Source organism: Grampus griseus (assembly GCF_964374135.1).
Source record: "Grampus griseus genome assembly, chromosome: 20".
NCBI lineage: Eukaryota > Metazoa > Chordata > Mammalia > Artiodactyla > Delphinidae > Grampus > Grampus griseus.
In genome coordinates, this window is record NC_139014.1 from 1914410 (window position 1) to 1932303 (window position 17894).

General features: G+C 51.4%; 1 protein-coding gene across 2 annotated transcripts in view; it reads left to right on the forward strand.

Moving 5' to 3' along the window:
• ARSG (arylsulfatase G) overlaps positions 1–17894 on the forward strand; it is a gene marked incomplete at its 5' end in the record, with an annotated part of 69877 nt that overhangs the window by 31536 nt on the left and 20447 nt on the right. For both annotated transcript variants that reach the window (XM_082678375.1, XM_082678376.1), the window contains 2 exons: positions 6710–6906; positions 8503–8583. In XM_082678375.1, coding sequence (XP_082534501.1) covers positions 6710–6906; positions 8503–8583 — 278 coding nt within the window. The remainder of the gene's footprint in view (positions 1–6709; positions 6907–8502; positions 8584–17894) is intronic.

Below are 17894 nucleotides of genomic sequence, written 5' to 3' on the forward strand. Positions count from 1 at the left end.
AGTGTTCTCAGGGGACGGTAGCGGGTGGCAGCCGGCTGGGGACTGATTGACTCTGAAGGGGACATGGTGCTGTTCATCTACCACTTGATTAACCAGTTGAAAGACTAACAAATCAGTGAACAAACGCTTTATCATAGGAAAGAGGGGAAGAGTTGGCTAATTTATTAATTAGTTATTAAGTGAAAAGTCACATGAATCCTGTTGGCTTTTTGCTTGACAGAAAAGAATCCTCAGGCATGCTGATTTCTTTAGGATTGGACTTGCCAATTCATCCATGATTTTTGACGTGTCAGCAGAAAAGCCCCCAGATCTGTGCTGTTTTCTCCACCATGACCCCTTACGCCACCTTGACTTGTTTGTCAAAACTACCGGGGGTCCCTGGAGTGTGGTTTCCTGCCCCTGCTCGGCAAGGGGGTCTTCTTTGAACGTTTTTCCTTGGGGCTTCACTTGATTTTAGACCCCTAACCTAGCAGTGATGCTGAAGGCTAATTCTTAAAAAAAAAAATTTTTTAATTGAAGTATAGTTGATTTACAATGTTGTGTTAATTTCTGCTGTACAGCACAGGGATTCAGTTATACACATATATACATTCTTTTTCATGTTCTTTTCCATTATGGTTTATCCCAGGATATTGAATATAGTTCCCTGTGCTCTACAGTAGGAACTTGCTGTTTCTCCATCCTGTATATACTAGTTTGCATCTGCTAACCCCAAACTCCCACTCCATCCCTCCCCCACCTCCCCTCCCCCTTGGCAACCACAAGTCTGTTCTCTATGTCTGTGAGTCTGTTTCTGTTTCATAGACAGGTTCACTTGTGCCATATTTTAGATTCCATATACAAGTGGTATCATGTGTTATTTGTCTTTCCCCTGAAAGCTAATTCCTGATTCGAGTTTTTTAGACAGCAGGCAAAGCTCCGAATTGGCAAAAAAAAAAAGAAAAAGAAAGGAGGTAGCGGATGGCCTGGGCGTCTGGGCTTCTAGGTCATGCAGCTGGCTGGTCCTCTGCTTCCCACAGGGTCTAGGATGGCGCATTTAACCTGAGTTGGGAATACAGGGCTTGATGGGCTGAGCGTATTGGGGTAGGTGTGAGGTGTAGTTGAGGATGTTTGAAATCAGAGTGTATGGTCCATATTCCATGGAATTGCGCACTTAGAACTAGGTCCTAGAGAGGCACAGAGGACAAAGAAGCCCCAGCCCTCCTGGGCTGGAGCCTGGGACCCACATCAAGGGCTTGATTCCTTCTTCTCCTTGACTCAACCCCTCCGCCTGCATCGTTCTCCCCCTGCTGGTCTAAGCCTCCTTCCCCTTCTCACCTCCGTCCTCACCCGTCTCCCACCTAAAGCGCACCACCTGCCACCCACATCAGGGCTCCGGGTTCAGCCTGAAGATCATTCTGTCCTCCTGACACCTCCTCTCTTCTTTCTCCTGTTTGGGTGTTCCGATGAATGACGGGTGAGGACATGAGTGATTGCACGCACCGCTGGGCAGTGGGACGGCCGTCCTCCTCCTGCAACCTCTCCCTCTGCTGTTCTGTCCGCCTTGAAGGGCGACCATGCACTGTCCCCCTGGAGCCCCCCCGTCCTTCGGGCCACACTGTCTCAGAGATGTCTCCCCTCTCCGCCTCCCCCCCGCCCAGCTTGGGTCCCCTGTTATGCTCTTCCACAGCACCCTGTATTTCTCCTCCATCATTCCTACTACTATACATTTGTAATAATGATCTGATTCATTTCTTTTTTCTTTTTTTGCGGTACGCGGGCCTCCCACTGTTGTGGCCTCTCCCATTGCGGAGCACAGGCTCCGGACACGCAGGCTCAGCGGCCATGGCTCACGGGCCCAGCCGCTCCGCGGCACGTGGGATCTTCCCGGACCGGGGCACGAACCCGCGTCCCCTGCATCGGCAGGCGGACTCCCAACCACTGCGCCACCAGGGAAGCCCTGATTCATTTCTTAGTTGCATCTTTCCCTCTGCTGTTTCCAGTTGGATGTGAAGCTCCAAGAAGGTGGAAATCCTGCTTCTGTGTTTGTAGCTGTCTCCGCAGTGCCTGGGGCTTGGTTAGCACTTAATAAGTATTCATTGAATGAGTGAATAAAGAGTGAGTTGCTTGATCTGGCCCCAAACGTGTGCCAGTGTTGTGCTGGGAATACACACGTGGATTAGATCTGTTTCGGCGTTCGAGCGTCTCCCAGGCCAGCGGGGAAACAGATGATGTTCAAAAGCCGGCTTTCGCATAGGCTGCGTTGTCAACACTGATCAGCTCTCTAAGGGAGGGGAAGAAGGGGCCAGGGAGGAAGAAGCCACCTGTGAGCTGGGAGCAGAGAGGGATCTTGATGGCTTTGGAGTGGGATCTCAATGGATTAATGGATTAAGTGTTTGCAGGCAAGATACCAGGCAGGGTGCTGCCGGGAGAGGAGTGAACAGGCACAGGAGGACGTGAGGTGGCCCCGGCGTGGGAAGGACGGCAAGGCTGGGAAGGCCGCGGATACCGGGCTAGGGCTTTGCACTGCCCGCAGGCTCATGGAGCCCCGGTGGGCTTCTGAACTGAGAACTGTCAGGTCCAGTCTGGATTCCAGAAGGTTCTCTGGAACGCTGAGGCCCAGAGGGTGACGGTGAGATTTGGGACGGGGCGGGGGCGAGTGGCTATTGCAGCGATGCCTCCTGGACCGGTCAGCCCTGGGGGCTGCTGCAGGGGCAGCCGAGGGAGCCCGGCTCGAGGGCAGCCCTGCCGCCACCTTCAGGCCTGGCTTTCCTGGCAGGAGCCCACTGGGGACATTTCCTGAGAGATGGGCATCCCTCACTTGCCATTTTCTATTTCAGATCAGGAGATTTTCTCCAGACTTGGCTTCCCCAGGTCTCAATCTTTGTGCATCTCCACACCACGCCCCACCCTCCCTCTGCTGGAATGTCCCCTCCAGCGTCTTAATTCCTCTGATATCTTAACCCCTTTTGTTAAATCTGAACATGTTCTTCTAGCCTCCTTCTGTGCTGGTGAATAAACACACACACATACACACACACACACACACAGGCATGTATCTATATTTAAATAAAAATGAAATCATACTGCCTTATAACTGGCCTTTTTTTTTTTTTTTTTTTTGGGTTCGCGGGCCTCTCACTGCTGTGGCCTCTCCCGTCGAGGAGCACAGGCTCCGGACGCGCAGGCTCAGCGGCCATGGCTCATGGGCCCAGCCGCTCTGCAGCATGTGGGATCTTCCCGGACCGGGGCACGAACCCGCGTCCCCTGCATCGGCAGGCGGACTCCCAACCACTGCGCCACCAGGGAAGCCTTTTTTTTTAAAGCACCAAGTCTCCTCCACTTTTTTTTTTTTTCTGGCTGTGCCGCATGGCTTGTGGGATCTCAGTTCCCCAACCAGGGATTGAACCCGGGCCACGAAAGTGAAAGCCCAGAACCCTAACCACCAGGCCACCATAGAACCGCCCATCCTCCACTCTGTATTTGCCATTCAGCACAGGAGTGGTTCAGGGGATAGATGCCCCCAGGGAGCTAGTTTGTGCGGTTCCTACAACATGCCGTCTTTACGAGTTCTAGCGTGGTGTCAGGATGCAGGGAGAGAGGTGCTCCCTGGGTACCGTGGGTGCTTACTACTGCAGGCTCGTATTAGTCATACTTATTAAGAAAAGGGTACCACTTATGAAAACCTTACTATGGCATTAAATACTCACAGCTGTATCAGGGAGGCATAGCTGTCCCCATTGTGGAGACGACAGACGTTAAGTGAATTGCCCAGGGTCACACGACCATGAAATAAAATCCCAGGGATTCGGATGTGGGTCTCCAATGCCCGTCTTCCCTCATCTTCACAGCCCAGGGTGCCAACAGGATTTTGATAATGGGTGGGAGTTTGCAGGATAATGATGGGGGTGGGAAGAGGGTGGGTGATGGGACCACGCCCCCAGCCCATAGGTAGCTATTAGCTGATAAATGTTTAACAACCAGCAGTCAGAGAAAAAGCTCTGATTTGCCCATTTCTGTGGCGTAAATACTCTCACTGTGACTGAATTCAAGATACCAATGAGATGTCTCTGACCATAGGGCTGGAGAGATGTGCCGTGTAGCACCTCATCATGTGGTGTTCCCACCGCACAGATTCAGCGGCCGCAAAATAAACTCCAGGGCACAGATAATGGTAAAATGTGGTAGAATAACTAGGATGTGATAAATCGTGCAAGTTTATTACCTTTGTTTTTTTTTTTTTTTCAGTTGATTTACAATGTTGTGTTAGTTTCTGTTGTACAGTAAAGTGAATCAGTTATACACATACATATATCCACTCTTTTTTAGATTCTTTTCCCATATAGATTCTTTTACAGAGTATTGGGCAGAGTTCCCTGTGCTGTACAGTAGGTCCTTATTAGTTATCTATTTTATATATAGTAGTGTGTATATGTCAACCCCGGTCTCCCAATTTATCCCCCCCACCTTTGTTTTTAATATCATTTATTTAATGGTAAGTTGATTTCATTTAATTTTTAATGGCAGCCATGTTTAACACCTGGCTTGCAAAATTCCCGAAATCTGAGCCAGCTCCACCCGGCATGCTGCTGCCACGTGGTATCCACCTGCAGATTATGACAAGGCGTCCCCGCTGAGTGTGTGCTGACCGGTGCCAGAGCGCCCAGCTCGGCCGGTGGATTGTGGGCTGGCATTACACTCCCATCCGCTCTCTCAGCAGGATGTCCGCATGCCGGATTTGTGCACAACCTACACAACTGTACATTATCATCTTTGTGAGATCAGGCAACAGACGCCCTACATCAGCACCATGCAATAGCGCTCCCTGCAAGGAAGAACATGTTTTCTCTGTGCTGTCCAGGATGGTAGCCACTGGCCTGAGCATTGGAAATGTGGCTCAGGCAACTGAGACACCCGATGGACGGATAGAGAAAGAGATAGACATAGAGAGAGAGATAGATAGATAGACAGATAATAGATAGATGATAGATAGGTGATAGATAGATGTAAACTGTACATAGCGTAATTTTTCCTTTTCAGTATATGTATGTGTAACTGAATTATTTTTCTGTACACCTGAAACTAACACAGCTTTGTAAATCAACTCTACTTCAATTAAAAAAAATTTTTTTAACATCTTTATTGGAGTACAATTGCTTTACAACGGTGTGTTAGTTTCTGCTGTATAACAAAGTGAACCAGTTATGCATATACCTATGTCCCCATATCTCTTCCCTCTTGCGTCTCCCTCCCTCCCACCCTCCCTATTTTTTTAATTTACCTTTGCAAGTGTACAGTTCTGTGGTTTTAAGTACATTCATACTGTCCTGCAACCATCCCCACTATCCATCTCTAGAACTTTTTCATCTTCCCAAATGGAAGCTCTGTACCTGTTAAACACCAGCTCCCCGTTTTCCCTTCCCTGCAGCCCCTGGCCTCCACAGCGCTACTTTCTGTCTGTATGAAGCAGACACTCCAAGTACGTCCTGTAAGGGGAATCGCACCATATTTGGCCTTTGGTGACTGGCTTATTTCACTGAGCATCGTGTCTTCAAGCCTCATCCATGGTATAGCATGTGAGACGCTGAACTCTTAGCTTTATTTCATGTTCGTGATTGAAATCAGAATAGCCACTCACGACTTGTGGACATGGACGATACAGCTCGTGAAATGTTGCAGAGAAGTTGTGGGCTAGAATGGGGAAGGAGAGGCCCCCGTCTGGGACGTGCATCTTCTGTCCTTCAAAGAGAACCGAGTGCAGTACAGTCCTACCCAATCAGGGGACTTTGGGAGTTGGGGTGCAGGGGCGTCTCTAGGGCGAGGTTTGGTGCAGAGCTGAGACTGGGGGACTCAGAGAGCTTGATGTGAGGTGGTGTGAATCGGGGGCAGCCAAGAGCACTCAGGCCAGTTTGAAAGTCGAGTGTCCAGGTGGCCTGGTGTGAAAGAGCTGCGCTTCCGTCGCCAGCCTACGGACTCGCCTGAAGTTCCCCCCTTGCCCTCCCTGTGTCCTCTGAAAGACCCCCCACAGGGGTGGGCTGTGGGAGGAGACTCCCCGAGGGTCCCTGCCGCTGCCCTTGACCCTGCCCCTGGCCTGGGAACGCAGGTGGGGGGCAGGCAGGAAGCAGAGGCCTCCCAGGGGAACCTGCAGGATCGGAGTAGGGGCAGCCGGGAGCCTGGCCTCCACCAGGACCTTGATCGAGATGTTCCCAGCTATGGCCTTGGAGTTTCCCGTGGTCCGTTTCAGTCATCCGTTCATCTCCTAGAAAGAGCCAAGGCTGGGAATGGAAACGATGGCCTGGATGCTGCGAGAGAGCAGCTGGAACTTAAAAATACGTTTGCGCTGGACGTTAGCATGAAGCTGCCAAGAGCCAGGGCTCTGCTCTCAGCCAGACCTTAGTTTAAACCCAGACTTGGTCGCTTCCTAACCCTGGGTAAGTCTCTCAGTTTCCCTGAGCCTCTGATGCTTCATCCGGAAAAGGGAACTTGGGGGGTTTTATGAGGCAGAATTCAGGCAACGTGAGTCATGTTCAATGAGCTCCCGGTAAACGTTAAAAGGGCAGAAGCGAGTATTACAGTTACTCTCAGTCTTTAACTAGCTTTACCCCCCATTGCCTCTGCAGGCTGTAGACGGATGTGTACCTCCTGAGCACACCGGGTGGAAGGGCTTCTGGGCTCTTCTCTGAGGCCACGGGACCGTTCTGGAGAGTCACCTCCGGCTCTCTCGTTTCAGTGCCAGCGGAAGACCCTTCCTGCTCTACGTGGGCCTGGCCCACATGCACGTGCCCCTGTCCAGGACCCTGCTGTCAGCAGAACCCGGGGGTCGAAGGCCGTACAGCGCGGCTCTCCGGGAGATGGACAGCCTCGTGGGCCAGATCAAGGACAAAGTTGACCTCACAGCTAAAAACAACACATTCCTTTGGTTTACAGGTGAAGTAGTAAAACCCAGCCAACCTCGCTGGGATCTAATGGATAACCCCGCACACGCCCCACACAGCAGAGTCTGGGCGAGTGACCCTCTTCAGCTGGGCAGGGGGCTCGCCTCGAACTGGGGGCCCTGCTCGCGTCCGTCGGCCTGCGTGCCGAGCACCTGTCCATTGGGGCCTCCAGGGCTGTGCCCCTGGAAAGGCTTCGCACAGAGAGAGCGGGTACCCTGCCGGCCCCTTGGGTGTTGATCAGGGCCATCTGGGTGTTGCTGTTAATTGTTAATGAGTGACTTTGACATTGTGGACCTCTGTAATCCTCGGGCAATTCCAAGAGTGCTTCTTTACCGTCTTCCCCCATCCCAAAGGTTGCCAGCGGTCAGCAGGTCACATCTTCTGGCTGAGTGCTGGACCAGTGAGCTGTTTAAAGGGCCCACACAGGCATCACTGGTCTCGGGTCCCTGTCTGGAGCGAGAGTGGTGGACACTTGGGTTTGAATCTCTACTCTTGGGAAAGTTACTTTATTTTTTATAAATTTATTTATTTATTTTTGGCTGCGTTGGGTCTTCGTTGCTACCCGCAGACTTTCTCTAGTTGCGGCGAGCGGGGGCTACTCTTCGTTGCGGTGCATGGGCTTCTCATCGCGGTGGCTTCTTTTGTTGCGGAGCAGGGGCTCTAGGCACGCGGGCTTCAGTAGTTGTGGCTCGTGGGCTTGGTAGTTGTGGCTTGTGGGCTCTAGAACGCAGGCTCAGGAGTTGTGGCACACGGGCTTAGTTGCTCCGCGGCATGTGGGATCTTCCCAGATCAAGGCTCGAACCCGTGTCCCCTGCATTGGCAGGCGGATTCTTAACCACTGCGCCACCTGGGGAGTGCCGGGAAGGTTACTTTAACCTCTGTAAGCCTCTCCTTCCTCGTTGGCAGAATCAAGCTGACAGTGAAATCTATTCCATAGCACATTGGGGGATCAGGAGATAACGTATGTGTGCATCAGAGGGGCTGAAGAAAGAGTTGCTGGGCACTTCCCTGCTGGTGCAGAGGTTAGGTCTCCGTGCTTCCACTGCAGGGGTCACGGGTTCTATGCCTGGTTGGGGAACTAAGATTCCACATGCCGTGCGGCCAAAAGAAACCCACAAAAAACAAAAGGAAAGAAAAGAAAAAGTTGCTGGGCTGAAGATAGTGGCAATAGAATTGCTGAGCCCAGATCCAAAGGCAGAAGCCTCAGTGTGGGGCGCGCTCGGGGCAGGACAGCCCACCTCTCCGGAAAGCCCATCGGAGGCAGCTCCCTCTAAAAGGTCCTTCAAGGGTGGGGTTGCATTTGTTTTCACAGGTCCTTTTTCTCTCCAGTCCCCTGCTGTGCACAGGGATGTGGGACGAGAGAGAGAGAGAGAGAGAGAGAGAGAGAGAGAGAGAGAGAGAGAGAGAGAGAGAGAGAGAGAGAGAGAGAGAGAGAGAGAGAGAGAGAGAGAGAGAGAGAGAGAGAGAGAGAGAGAGAGAGAGAGAGAGAGAGAGAGAGAGAGAGAGAGAGAGAGAGAGAGAGAGAGAGAGAGAACCGGGCAGAAGCATCCTCCAGTAACTGCTGCCTGTTGCTTGTTTTGGTTTCTAGGAGACAATGGCCCGTGGGCTCAGAAGTGTGAGCTGGCAGGGAGCATGGGGCCCTTCACTGGATCATGGCAGACTCGTCAAGGTAGAGGCTCACAGCTGGGGTTGGGGCATCTCCCCGCAGGTGCTGAGTCTGGGCTGGGGCATGAGATCCGGCCTCTGGGAGGACCAGTTTATAGCTGGGTCTTGGGACATCATTGTGAAATAGGGACAGATTACTCACAGCCACTAGCTCCCAGAAGAGAAACAATTTGGAGGGGAGAAAGTGCGTGTTCACCCCGGGGGTTCCCTTTCCTTCCCTCCCAGGGCGTCGGCCCGCTGACAGGCAGCCCAGCAAGTATGCTTTGCCTCTACCCTCACCCTCATGTCCTCAGTCTTCCTCCTTGCTTTCTTTTCTTTCCTTTTTGAAAAGTCATTCCTCCACCCATCAAACACTAATTCATCTCATTCATTCAAGAAGTATTTTGTGCACAGCTATGCAAGGTTTCTGTAGGCATTAGCTCTAAACCTTAGTGAAAGGCAGGTAGTCATCCCTCCACTTACAGCTGAAGAATGAGAGAGGCTAAGGAACTTGCCTAGAGTCACACAGTTTGGGAGGACGGGGCCAGGCTTGCTACCAAGTTAAAGCTGGTGATCTTCCCACTACACCGTACTGCTTCTCTTTATGTAAACACCCTTCAGCCCTCAGCTCAGCGCCCATCTGCTGGGAAGGTTTCCCCAAAAGGACCTCTCTCTCTGAAAGAGCAGTCCTGCTGGGGACAATTCGGCAGTATGGACCAAAGCCTTGAAAATTGTGCATGCTGGGCGATGCATTAATTCCTCTTTTAAAGAATTTGTCTTCAAGAAATAATAAGCCAAGTGCACAATGTTGTGTGTAAAAGAATGCTCGTTGCAGTAGGTTTTTCTTGAGAAAAATAGTTAGACATAACCCAAGTGTACAGCAAGAGAGGAGTGCTCAAAGAAATTACGATACGTGCATTTAAAGAAACACTAAGGAACCACTGAAAATGGTGCATATGACTGACCTGGAAACAGTTACACTAAATACTTTTCAGTGAGTAAAGCAGGTCACAAAACCATATGTAAAGTACGATTTTATTGTATAAAACTAAGTGCATGTATTCTCGGAAAAATCTTGAGAGAGGCAACAAAAGGTATTGATAACAAAAGATTAGCAGTGATTACCTCTGGGTAGGGGAGGAAGGGTTTAAGTGTAGTTATTCCCACTTTTTTTTACCAATTAAAAAATTTTTTAAATTAATTTTTTAAATGAAAAAATTAAAATAAAAATTTCAGAAGGTGCTTGTATCCGAGGGGTGCAGAGGTGGACTTGGCAAGATTACGCCCTGGGGCTGGGTTTGCCCTGCTGTCTGGCTGGCTTCTGACCTGCGGCCCCAGCTGTGTCCAAGTCGGAGGACACGAATTCCCTTTCAGATGGGCCTGGCAGAATAGTCGTAGTTACCTAGAAGCTAGAATTTTCGTGTGTCCCACGGCTAGCTGTGAGAAGGAAGTGCTTTACCCTGGCGTCCCTTGGATCAGATCCCTTGAGAACTTTACAGGTGAGTGGCTGCTGAGCTGTGACCACATCTCGTGTGTGGACATATGTGGTGGAAGTCAGGGAAACTGGGTGCTGCCCAGTGACCAGACCACTTCATCCCTCTGGGTGGTGGCGTTCCTCTGTGCATGGATCTCTTTGGCCCATCCAGTTCGTTCAAGAGCACTGTGATTTAGTTCTGGTTCCTGGAGAGCTGGACCAGGAAAAGATGCTAGGACCAAAAGTGGTGGAAATGTGTCCGGTAGCTGCAGCCACGGTCTAGAGAAATATGGTGCCAACTGGGAGTGGTTCTTCTGCATTCGCTGATGATAATTCCTCCTCTCTGTACCTGGGGTACCCTCGGGCCAGGCTGCCGTCTTCAATGCTCAGTTAGAAGAGCCTGGAATCACTTTTACTCTCAAGAGTAAAAGCCCTAAAGGCACAGAGACCAAGGTTGAGGGGATAAAAATCTGTCCGTAAGTGGCCCCTCTGTGGGGATCTTTCTGTTTCCTAAGAAGACGACCTCTGATCTCCTATCTGAGGACCTGCCTTATCTTTTCTCTTCTCCCCCTTAGGAGGCAGTTTTTTGTTTTTTTGTTTTTTTTTTTTTTTTGTGGTACGCGGGCCTCTCCCTGCCGTGGCCTCTCCCGTTGCGGAGCACAGGCTCCGGACGTGCAGGCTCAGCGGCCATGGTTCACGGGCCCAGTCGCTCCGGGGCATGTGGGATCTTCCCAGACCGGCGCACGAACCTGTGTCCCCTGCATCGGCAGGCGGACTCTCAACCACTGCGCCACCAGGGAAGCCCTAGGAGGCAGTTTTAAAATAGTGAACCAGTTTACGGGTGTGGACTGTAGCCCATTCTTTGAGGGAAGAACTTTATGAGAAACACATGTATCAGCAGGGCGTATCCTCCTTTCCTTCTATTTCCTTCTACTTGTTGAGCACCTACTATGTGCCAGGAACTGTGCTCAGTGCCGGGGACACAAAGATCGTCAAAGCCCCGGCTTTAAAGAATGACGGTCTAGAGCAGTGTTTCTCAGACTTTAACGTGTAGATGGTCCCGTGGGGGTCCTGCACCCAGTCGGTCTGGGTTGGTGATGGAGATGTTGCATTTCTAACCAGCTCCCAGGTGATGCTGATGCAGCAGGTCCAGGGACCACAGTGAGAGCCAGCAGTTTGGGATATCCACATCTAGCGCCCTTCGAGTCTAGAACTGTCAGATCTAGACCAGTGGGTAATCAGGTGAGGTCCCAGGACCAGCAGCATCAGTACCACCTGAGAACTTGGTAGCAATGCAGATTCTAGGTCCTCCCCCCAGACCTACTGAATCCGAAGCAAAGTTGGGGAAGGTGTGGACGAAAAGGAGTGCAAGTTGATGCAGCCCCTGGGGGAAACAGTACGCACGGTCCTCCAAAAACTAAAAGTAGCGCTACCACGCGATCCAGCAATCCCGCTGTTTATCTGAAGAAAATGAAAATACGAATTCCAGAAGATATACGCACCCCATGTTCATTGCAGCATTACTCACAATAGCCAAAATGTGGAAGTGACCTAAGTGTCCATCTATAGATGAATGGATAAAGAACACGTGGTACGTGTATATATAGACATTTCTATTGAGTCAAAGATGATAAATAAAGGGGAGCGAGTGACAGGAATCTCCCCGCATTCAAACAGTGCCAGGGAGGCCTCAGCGAGCTCTACTCCAACTATCTTGTTGGCCAAAGAGGGATCTGAGGCTGAGCGGGGCAGAGGGCTTCCCTGGGGCCAGCCATCGACTGAGGGGCCACACGCTCTGACCACCACCCGGCTCATTCCTCAACCCACGTTTTCACTATCCTCACGCCCTGTTATACCCGACTGACTGCCCAGCTGTCTGCAACGTCCTGTCTTACTTCTCTGCCCCCTCCATGGTTGTCAGGGAGAACCTCGTTAGCCCCTGTGACAGTCTGAGTCTTTCTAAATCTGGGAGGCAGAGTGGAGAGATGGAGAGAGGGCTTTGGAGGCGTGATTCTCGACTCAGCTCAGGACCCGGTGCCCGGCGGCCCCTTCCAGCCCTGCGTCCTCCTCAGTAAGGGCAGTGGAGACCCGCCTCGCGGGACGGTGCAGGGCCAACTGGGACGCTGGCCGGGAGGTGCCTGGCCTTTCCTACCCCCGTACAGCTCCACCTCTTCACTCCCAGCCGAAACAAACTCGAGGTGGGGGCAGGGTTCCTACCAAGAGAATAATTGGAAGAAATGACCTGAGAAGGATTTTCCTGCTGAAGCACACAGGCACCTTAAGCAACATGAGGGTCACTTCCCAGGAGTTCTGGGCCTGTGGTTTGGAAAACTGCTCTGAGGCTGGACTTCCTTCATGTCGAGGCAACACCCTCTGTGGGGGGCAGGGCCTTGCACAAACGTTGGTCTGGATGTGGTATCTGTGGGGCACAGCACCTGAATCCGTGGTGGGACTGGACCTGGTTACCTTGTTCTTTTCCCAGGAGATCCTGGAGACGCACCATGTGGGGGGTAAACACTTCCCCTTCCTCAGTCTCCAAACTGGCTTCCCGTCAACCTCTCCTCACTGCCCAGGCCACTGCGGGGGGCTCTGGGAAGGCGGGCAGAGCCCTGGGTGGAAGGGCCATGGCCAGGGGACCCGGGTCACGGGGGAGGGGCTGGGGGTCCCTCTGGACCGCCTGCTCTTCTTCGAGCAGGTTCCTTGTCAGCGGGAGGCCTGTGTATCCTGCTGTAAACGAGGCCAGTCTCGGGAGCTGGTGAAAGAGAGAAGACAGTCAGTGTTTTCGCGATGGAGCAGGACAAACAGTGCCCAGAGCCCTGCTGCTTTCTCCCCGCAGCCGGCCCAGCGCATTAGGCCACACGCTGCCTCCCCTGTTCCCAGGGCCCCCGGGCCACCCCCCACCCCCTCTCCTGGCTGAGCCGCTCTGCTCAGCTGATGTGATGAGGCAGCGTCTCCTGCAGTCATCCCTTCATCCCGTGCTGGAGTGAGGGTGCTCCACGGGCTTGGCCTGCGTCCTGTAGGGGTGAGGAGAGACCGAACCGGGGGCCAGGGAGCACAGCAGGGCCACTGCCGACCCCGAGCCCGCGGCCCCCCTGGTTCCCAGCCGCCGGCCCCCCTTCCCTGCTCCAGACCTATTTCCTCTCCGGGACAGAACCAACACCTTGTTTGTGCCCTAACTGACGGCTCCTCTGTCTGGAAAATCTTTCCTTGTTTTATTTGAAGAGCAGAACTGTTCCTTCCTCCCCCCTGGTGATGAGGAAACATGCTGTTGAATTTGGCATCCTTGGCTTCTAGGAGACCTTGGTTGTAACTTGATGCTATCAGGCGGTTACATAACCTTTCCCACTGCGAAGCGTGCTCTACATCCTGGGCCTTCTGTCCATTTGGGGCAGGGGGTGGGACGGAGAGGGGTCGGGGTTGGGGGGGACTGGGGGAGGGAGGGAGGGGCAAGGGAGGGGCTCTTGGCCCCGGCTGGGGTCAGGGCCAGCTACTGGGGACCCAGTGGAAGTCAAATGATGTCCCCTGCCGGGCTTGGAAGTCCCCATGCCCACACTCACGGCCGCCCCAGGGCAGCCAGGGTCCTTCGCCCCAACAGAGGCCTGGCTGCCCTGTGTTTCTAGAACACTAGTGTGTGCGCTCCGGGCAGCCTTGGGAGAGGCATGTATATATATTTAGAAATGAAGCCTGCTTCTTTAGAAGGTTATAGGACGTGTGCTCCTCAGAACACGCGTGTCCCATCCGAGTCACAAACATAAATGCCTTGAGGGGCCAGGCAGGTAGTATAAACGAACAACTGTTTGTTTGCGTCCACTGTGGCCAGCATTAGGGACTCGGGAAATCAGATCGAGGGCTCTGACTAACGACATTCAGATTTAGTTTAAAGAGAAATACGATTTGTGCCAAACCAAACTGTCAGGGGCCGAGTTCAGTGTGTGCTTTGCCAGGTTGCAGCCTGCTGTCTTCTATCTGTAGGTGATTCTGTTTTGTCTCTGCTTTGCTAGGGGTTTCTTTGGATGGCTGTTAGTGCGCTTCCGTGGCAGGCACTACGCCGGAGGACCTGGCTTGGAACTTTATGTACATTATCTTGCGTAACTTTTCCACCATCCCGTGAGGTCAGTACAGTCATTTCCCCCTTCACGGCTGAGGAGACGGACGTGCAGTGACGTTGAGAATTGGGAAGGCGTCCTCCCATTTACCTTACTAACACTTCTCAACTTCTGGTCCTCAGAGCCTGGTGTCAGGATGACTTGGAGTCAGACCCCACCCCAGACTTCCTAAATCAGCACCTCTGGGTGTCCTTCTGGCGGCTCCGTGTACTGAGAAGTTTGCCAACCTCTGTATTAGCCACACTGCCTTTCTGACTCAGGCAGGCATCGCATTTGGGTCCTTTCTGGGAAGGACCCTGTTCCAAGCGTAGGTCGTGGTGAGCCTTCCTCGGCTGCCCTTTTCTCCCTGCATCGTGCAGTGGCGTTTTCTTCCGTAGCCAGGGGAGAACGAGCAAAAGCATTTCCATGAATCATCGTTCTGTTTATATTTTGGTTGCTGAGGCTAAATATTTATTGCTTTAAGTAAGAGGTTCTGCCTTAATTAGAGTCATAACTAACCGCAAGTGCGCTGAAATGCGTTTTCATGACCATCAGACTTGCGTTTCTCAACAGAAAAGCCAAACGCAATGGACCCTTTTGATGTGCCAGGGCCTCTGATCAAAGTATGAAGGTTGCTCTCAACTAACGAGTAGCTTTTGAAATTAAGAAGTGCCTGTTTGACTTTGTGGACTTAGCTATTGTTCTCACTCACTATAACACATAGGGTCACATTCACGCTCCGGTGGCGTAAAGTTATAAAGCTGTGGGCCGTATAAAACCTGTCATTAAAAAGCACATAAGCTACAATTAGTTTCAAAACGCACTGTGTCCACCTTCTGACTCTGTTCCTTGCTCTCTTCACCCTCGGCCTGGAACGGGCCCGCTCTACATTAACTCACCAGGAGAATTTACAAGATACTGGTATCCAGGCCCCACCCCCGGCCAATTTAAATCACAATTCTCTGGGAAAGGGACCTTGGCCTGGGTACTTCTTAAAAGCTAGTGATTCGAGTATGCATTCGGGGGTGGGAACCACTGTCCTAAAAAGTCCTAGAAGGTTTAATGGCTGAGGGTACTGGCTGTGTGGTTAGACTTGGATTCAAATCCTGACTCTAGTGTTTCTTTGCTGTGTGACCTTGGGCAAATTACTTAACGTCTCTGAGCTTCAACCTCCTCACCTGAAGAATGAGGATAACAGGGCTTAGCTCACAAAGTTGTCCTGAGGATTAAGGGAGATGACACCGGGAAGCACTTAGCATTATAGGTAGGTGCACTTAGCTTGGTGCTGAGGAAGGGCTCAATCAATAGGAGAAATTAGTGTTACTGTTACTGTTGTGGTTAACGGAGGATGAGTTTCCATCAGTAGGAGCAGGTATCACTGGAGAACATCAGGGGACCAGGGCCAGCTGCTGTGGGTTTCAGTGTTTGCTGGGGCAGATGAACCACAACAAACACTGTTAGATGTTTCTGACAATCAGATGCCTGGTTATCAGGCATCAACCCTGGGGACCCACAGAGCATGCTGGTCGGATCTTTTAAAGTTGGCCCACCCCTAGCAGTGCCAATGAGGTACTGGAATTTGGAGTGGGAAGGTGTCCACGCTCTGGGGGATATATTTTTTATAATTGCTTCCCCACACTCTGGACTCTTTTGAGTACAAGCCTTGTGGGCATGGCTGGAATATATAATTGTGTCTTTCTGGTAAAGCCAGAACCCAAGGTACAGCCAGGTGCCAGCTGGCCAGTGTTGACAACATAGAGGAGGGGTTGCTCTCCGCACCCCAAGTGTCCACACCGAGCCGCTTCTCTCAGCCAACATTTTCCTCTCTTTGTCCCAGTTCCTGATTCTCTGCAGGGCACTGTCCACTCTGTTGACGTATACATGTTTTATAACTGGCCGAATTCCTTCTAACCTCTCCAGCTTTCAACTCTCTGCTGAGATAAGGCAAACGCATTGACATATTTTTCTCTGAAAACGAATTAGGAAAGTTAATCATCTGAAAAAGAACGGTACAAAAAGATTATGGCAAATGAGCAGAACCCCTAGTGGTGAAGACCAATTAGCAGATTTATTAATTAGGGGCTAGTGTACCCTTCTGGAAACACCCTGGAGGCGGAAATGCAATCCTGGTGCCGACCCTATACTCTGGCACCTGTAGCCCTAACACAGTGCAAGCCCCCAGCTTGGGCCTTCTGGTCGACCCTCAGAACCATTGGCTTGTTTCTTCGAATTGAACCCTTTGCTTTTCCTTAGCATCTGGCCTCAAAGGCTGAGCAAGTTCGTCTGAATTTTGTGCTCCGTGGACTTGCAAATAAATGGACTCCATGTTTTCACCCACCTATTCCCCAAGCTTCCATAGAAACGCCCCTCGTGGGGGGTGGTGGGGATTAAATGCAGAGCTCCCGCACGTGCAGCGTTAGTGCTCCCTCCCCGCTCCTTGACCTTCAGCTGAAGCGTAAGTCGTGCATTCCAAGGCCACGGGGGAGTGCGATTTATGCTCGCTGTAGCTCTGGAGTCTCTGTTCCACATGCGTGAATAATTGGGAGTGGGCTCTAGGTGTTTATGGCCGGCGTGGCTCTGGACCGGAAGAAGGTATGTGAGACATCTTGGGCCAAGTCAAAGAGTTTCCCGTTCGGCCCCCCACACAACTCCGCTTGGTTCCGAGAGCCCCACCCCTAAACACAAACGGTCCATAGACACGAGTTGTTTAGTGTATCGTTTCTGACTTCAACCCTTGGGGGGGCTCCAAAGCTGGTTATGAGAAAATTCCAAGAATGCTGAGCATTTCTGGTGTCATGTGCTGGGCCAGGGACATCAAAGTTTCCGTTTGCTGCGGGGTGAGTGCGAAGTGACGGCAGCCTCGGTCTTCTCGCCCCCTCCCTCCCCATCGTTGTTTCCGCCAGCCAAACATAAGGATGTTGCATGACCATGGTATGTGTGAGACACACACAGCGTTTGCCTTGGAAAGGCTCTCTACACGCTAACCATGCGGAATTCCTGGCTCAGCTGGGATGAGGTCGGGGTGTGTGTGGGAGGGACGGGCATGGTCATGGTTAATTCAACGCAACACGTACTCAGGATGTTTCCATAAAGCATGACCTCATCCCTTCCAGCCTGCTGGTCATCGTTACACTGGTGGTCACTTTTGACTTGGTGGTTACAAAAATAATTCCTTTAATTACCCAGTGGAAATTCGTAGATTGCAGTAGATTGTTCTTACCGCCCCCTGAGAGGCAAGAGGTCGGAGCTACCACAACATCGGAAGAGCTCATTCATTCAAAAAAAAAAAAAAAAAAGGAAAACAAAAAAGTAAAGCAGAGTGAACAAAATACAACAACAAAACCTATGCCAGATCGGTTGTTGGGCGGATCAAATAACTGTGGGAATTTCCGCCTTTATCTCATTTCAAATAGTTTTATGTTTCCATCCTAAACATGATCTGTAGGAAGACACATTCATTCATTTATTCAACAGATAGTTGTTGAGTGCCTACTACGTCTCGGGTGGACAGGACTGATGCCAGTCCGTAAACAAGCCAGACAGTCTGAAGTGGCCAAAGCGGCATGAAGAAATTAAGTGACGTGATTCCCTAGAGAGGGACGGACACAGCTAGTTGCGCGCGTTGAATCTGGTAAAATAAAAGAACGTATTGAAAGAGATTCACTACATGAATCAGAATAGCTCGTTGCTAAAGGAAGTCATTCCTCTGTTGGAATTATCAGAAGCTCTTAGAGAGTCCCCGTGGAGAAGGACTGTTTTCCCAGAGAACCAACTGTC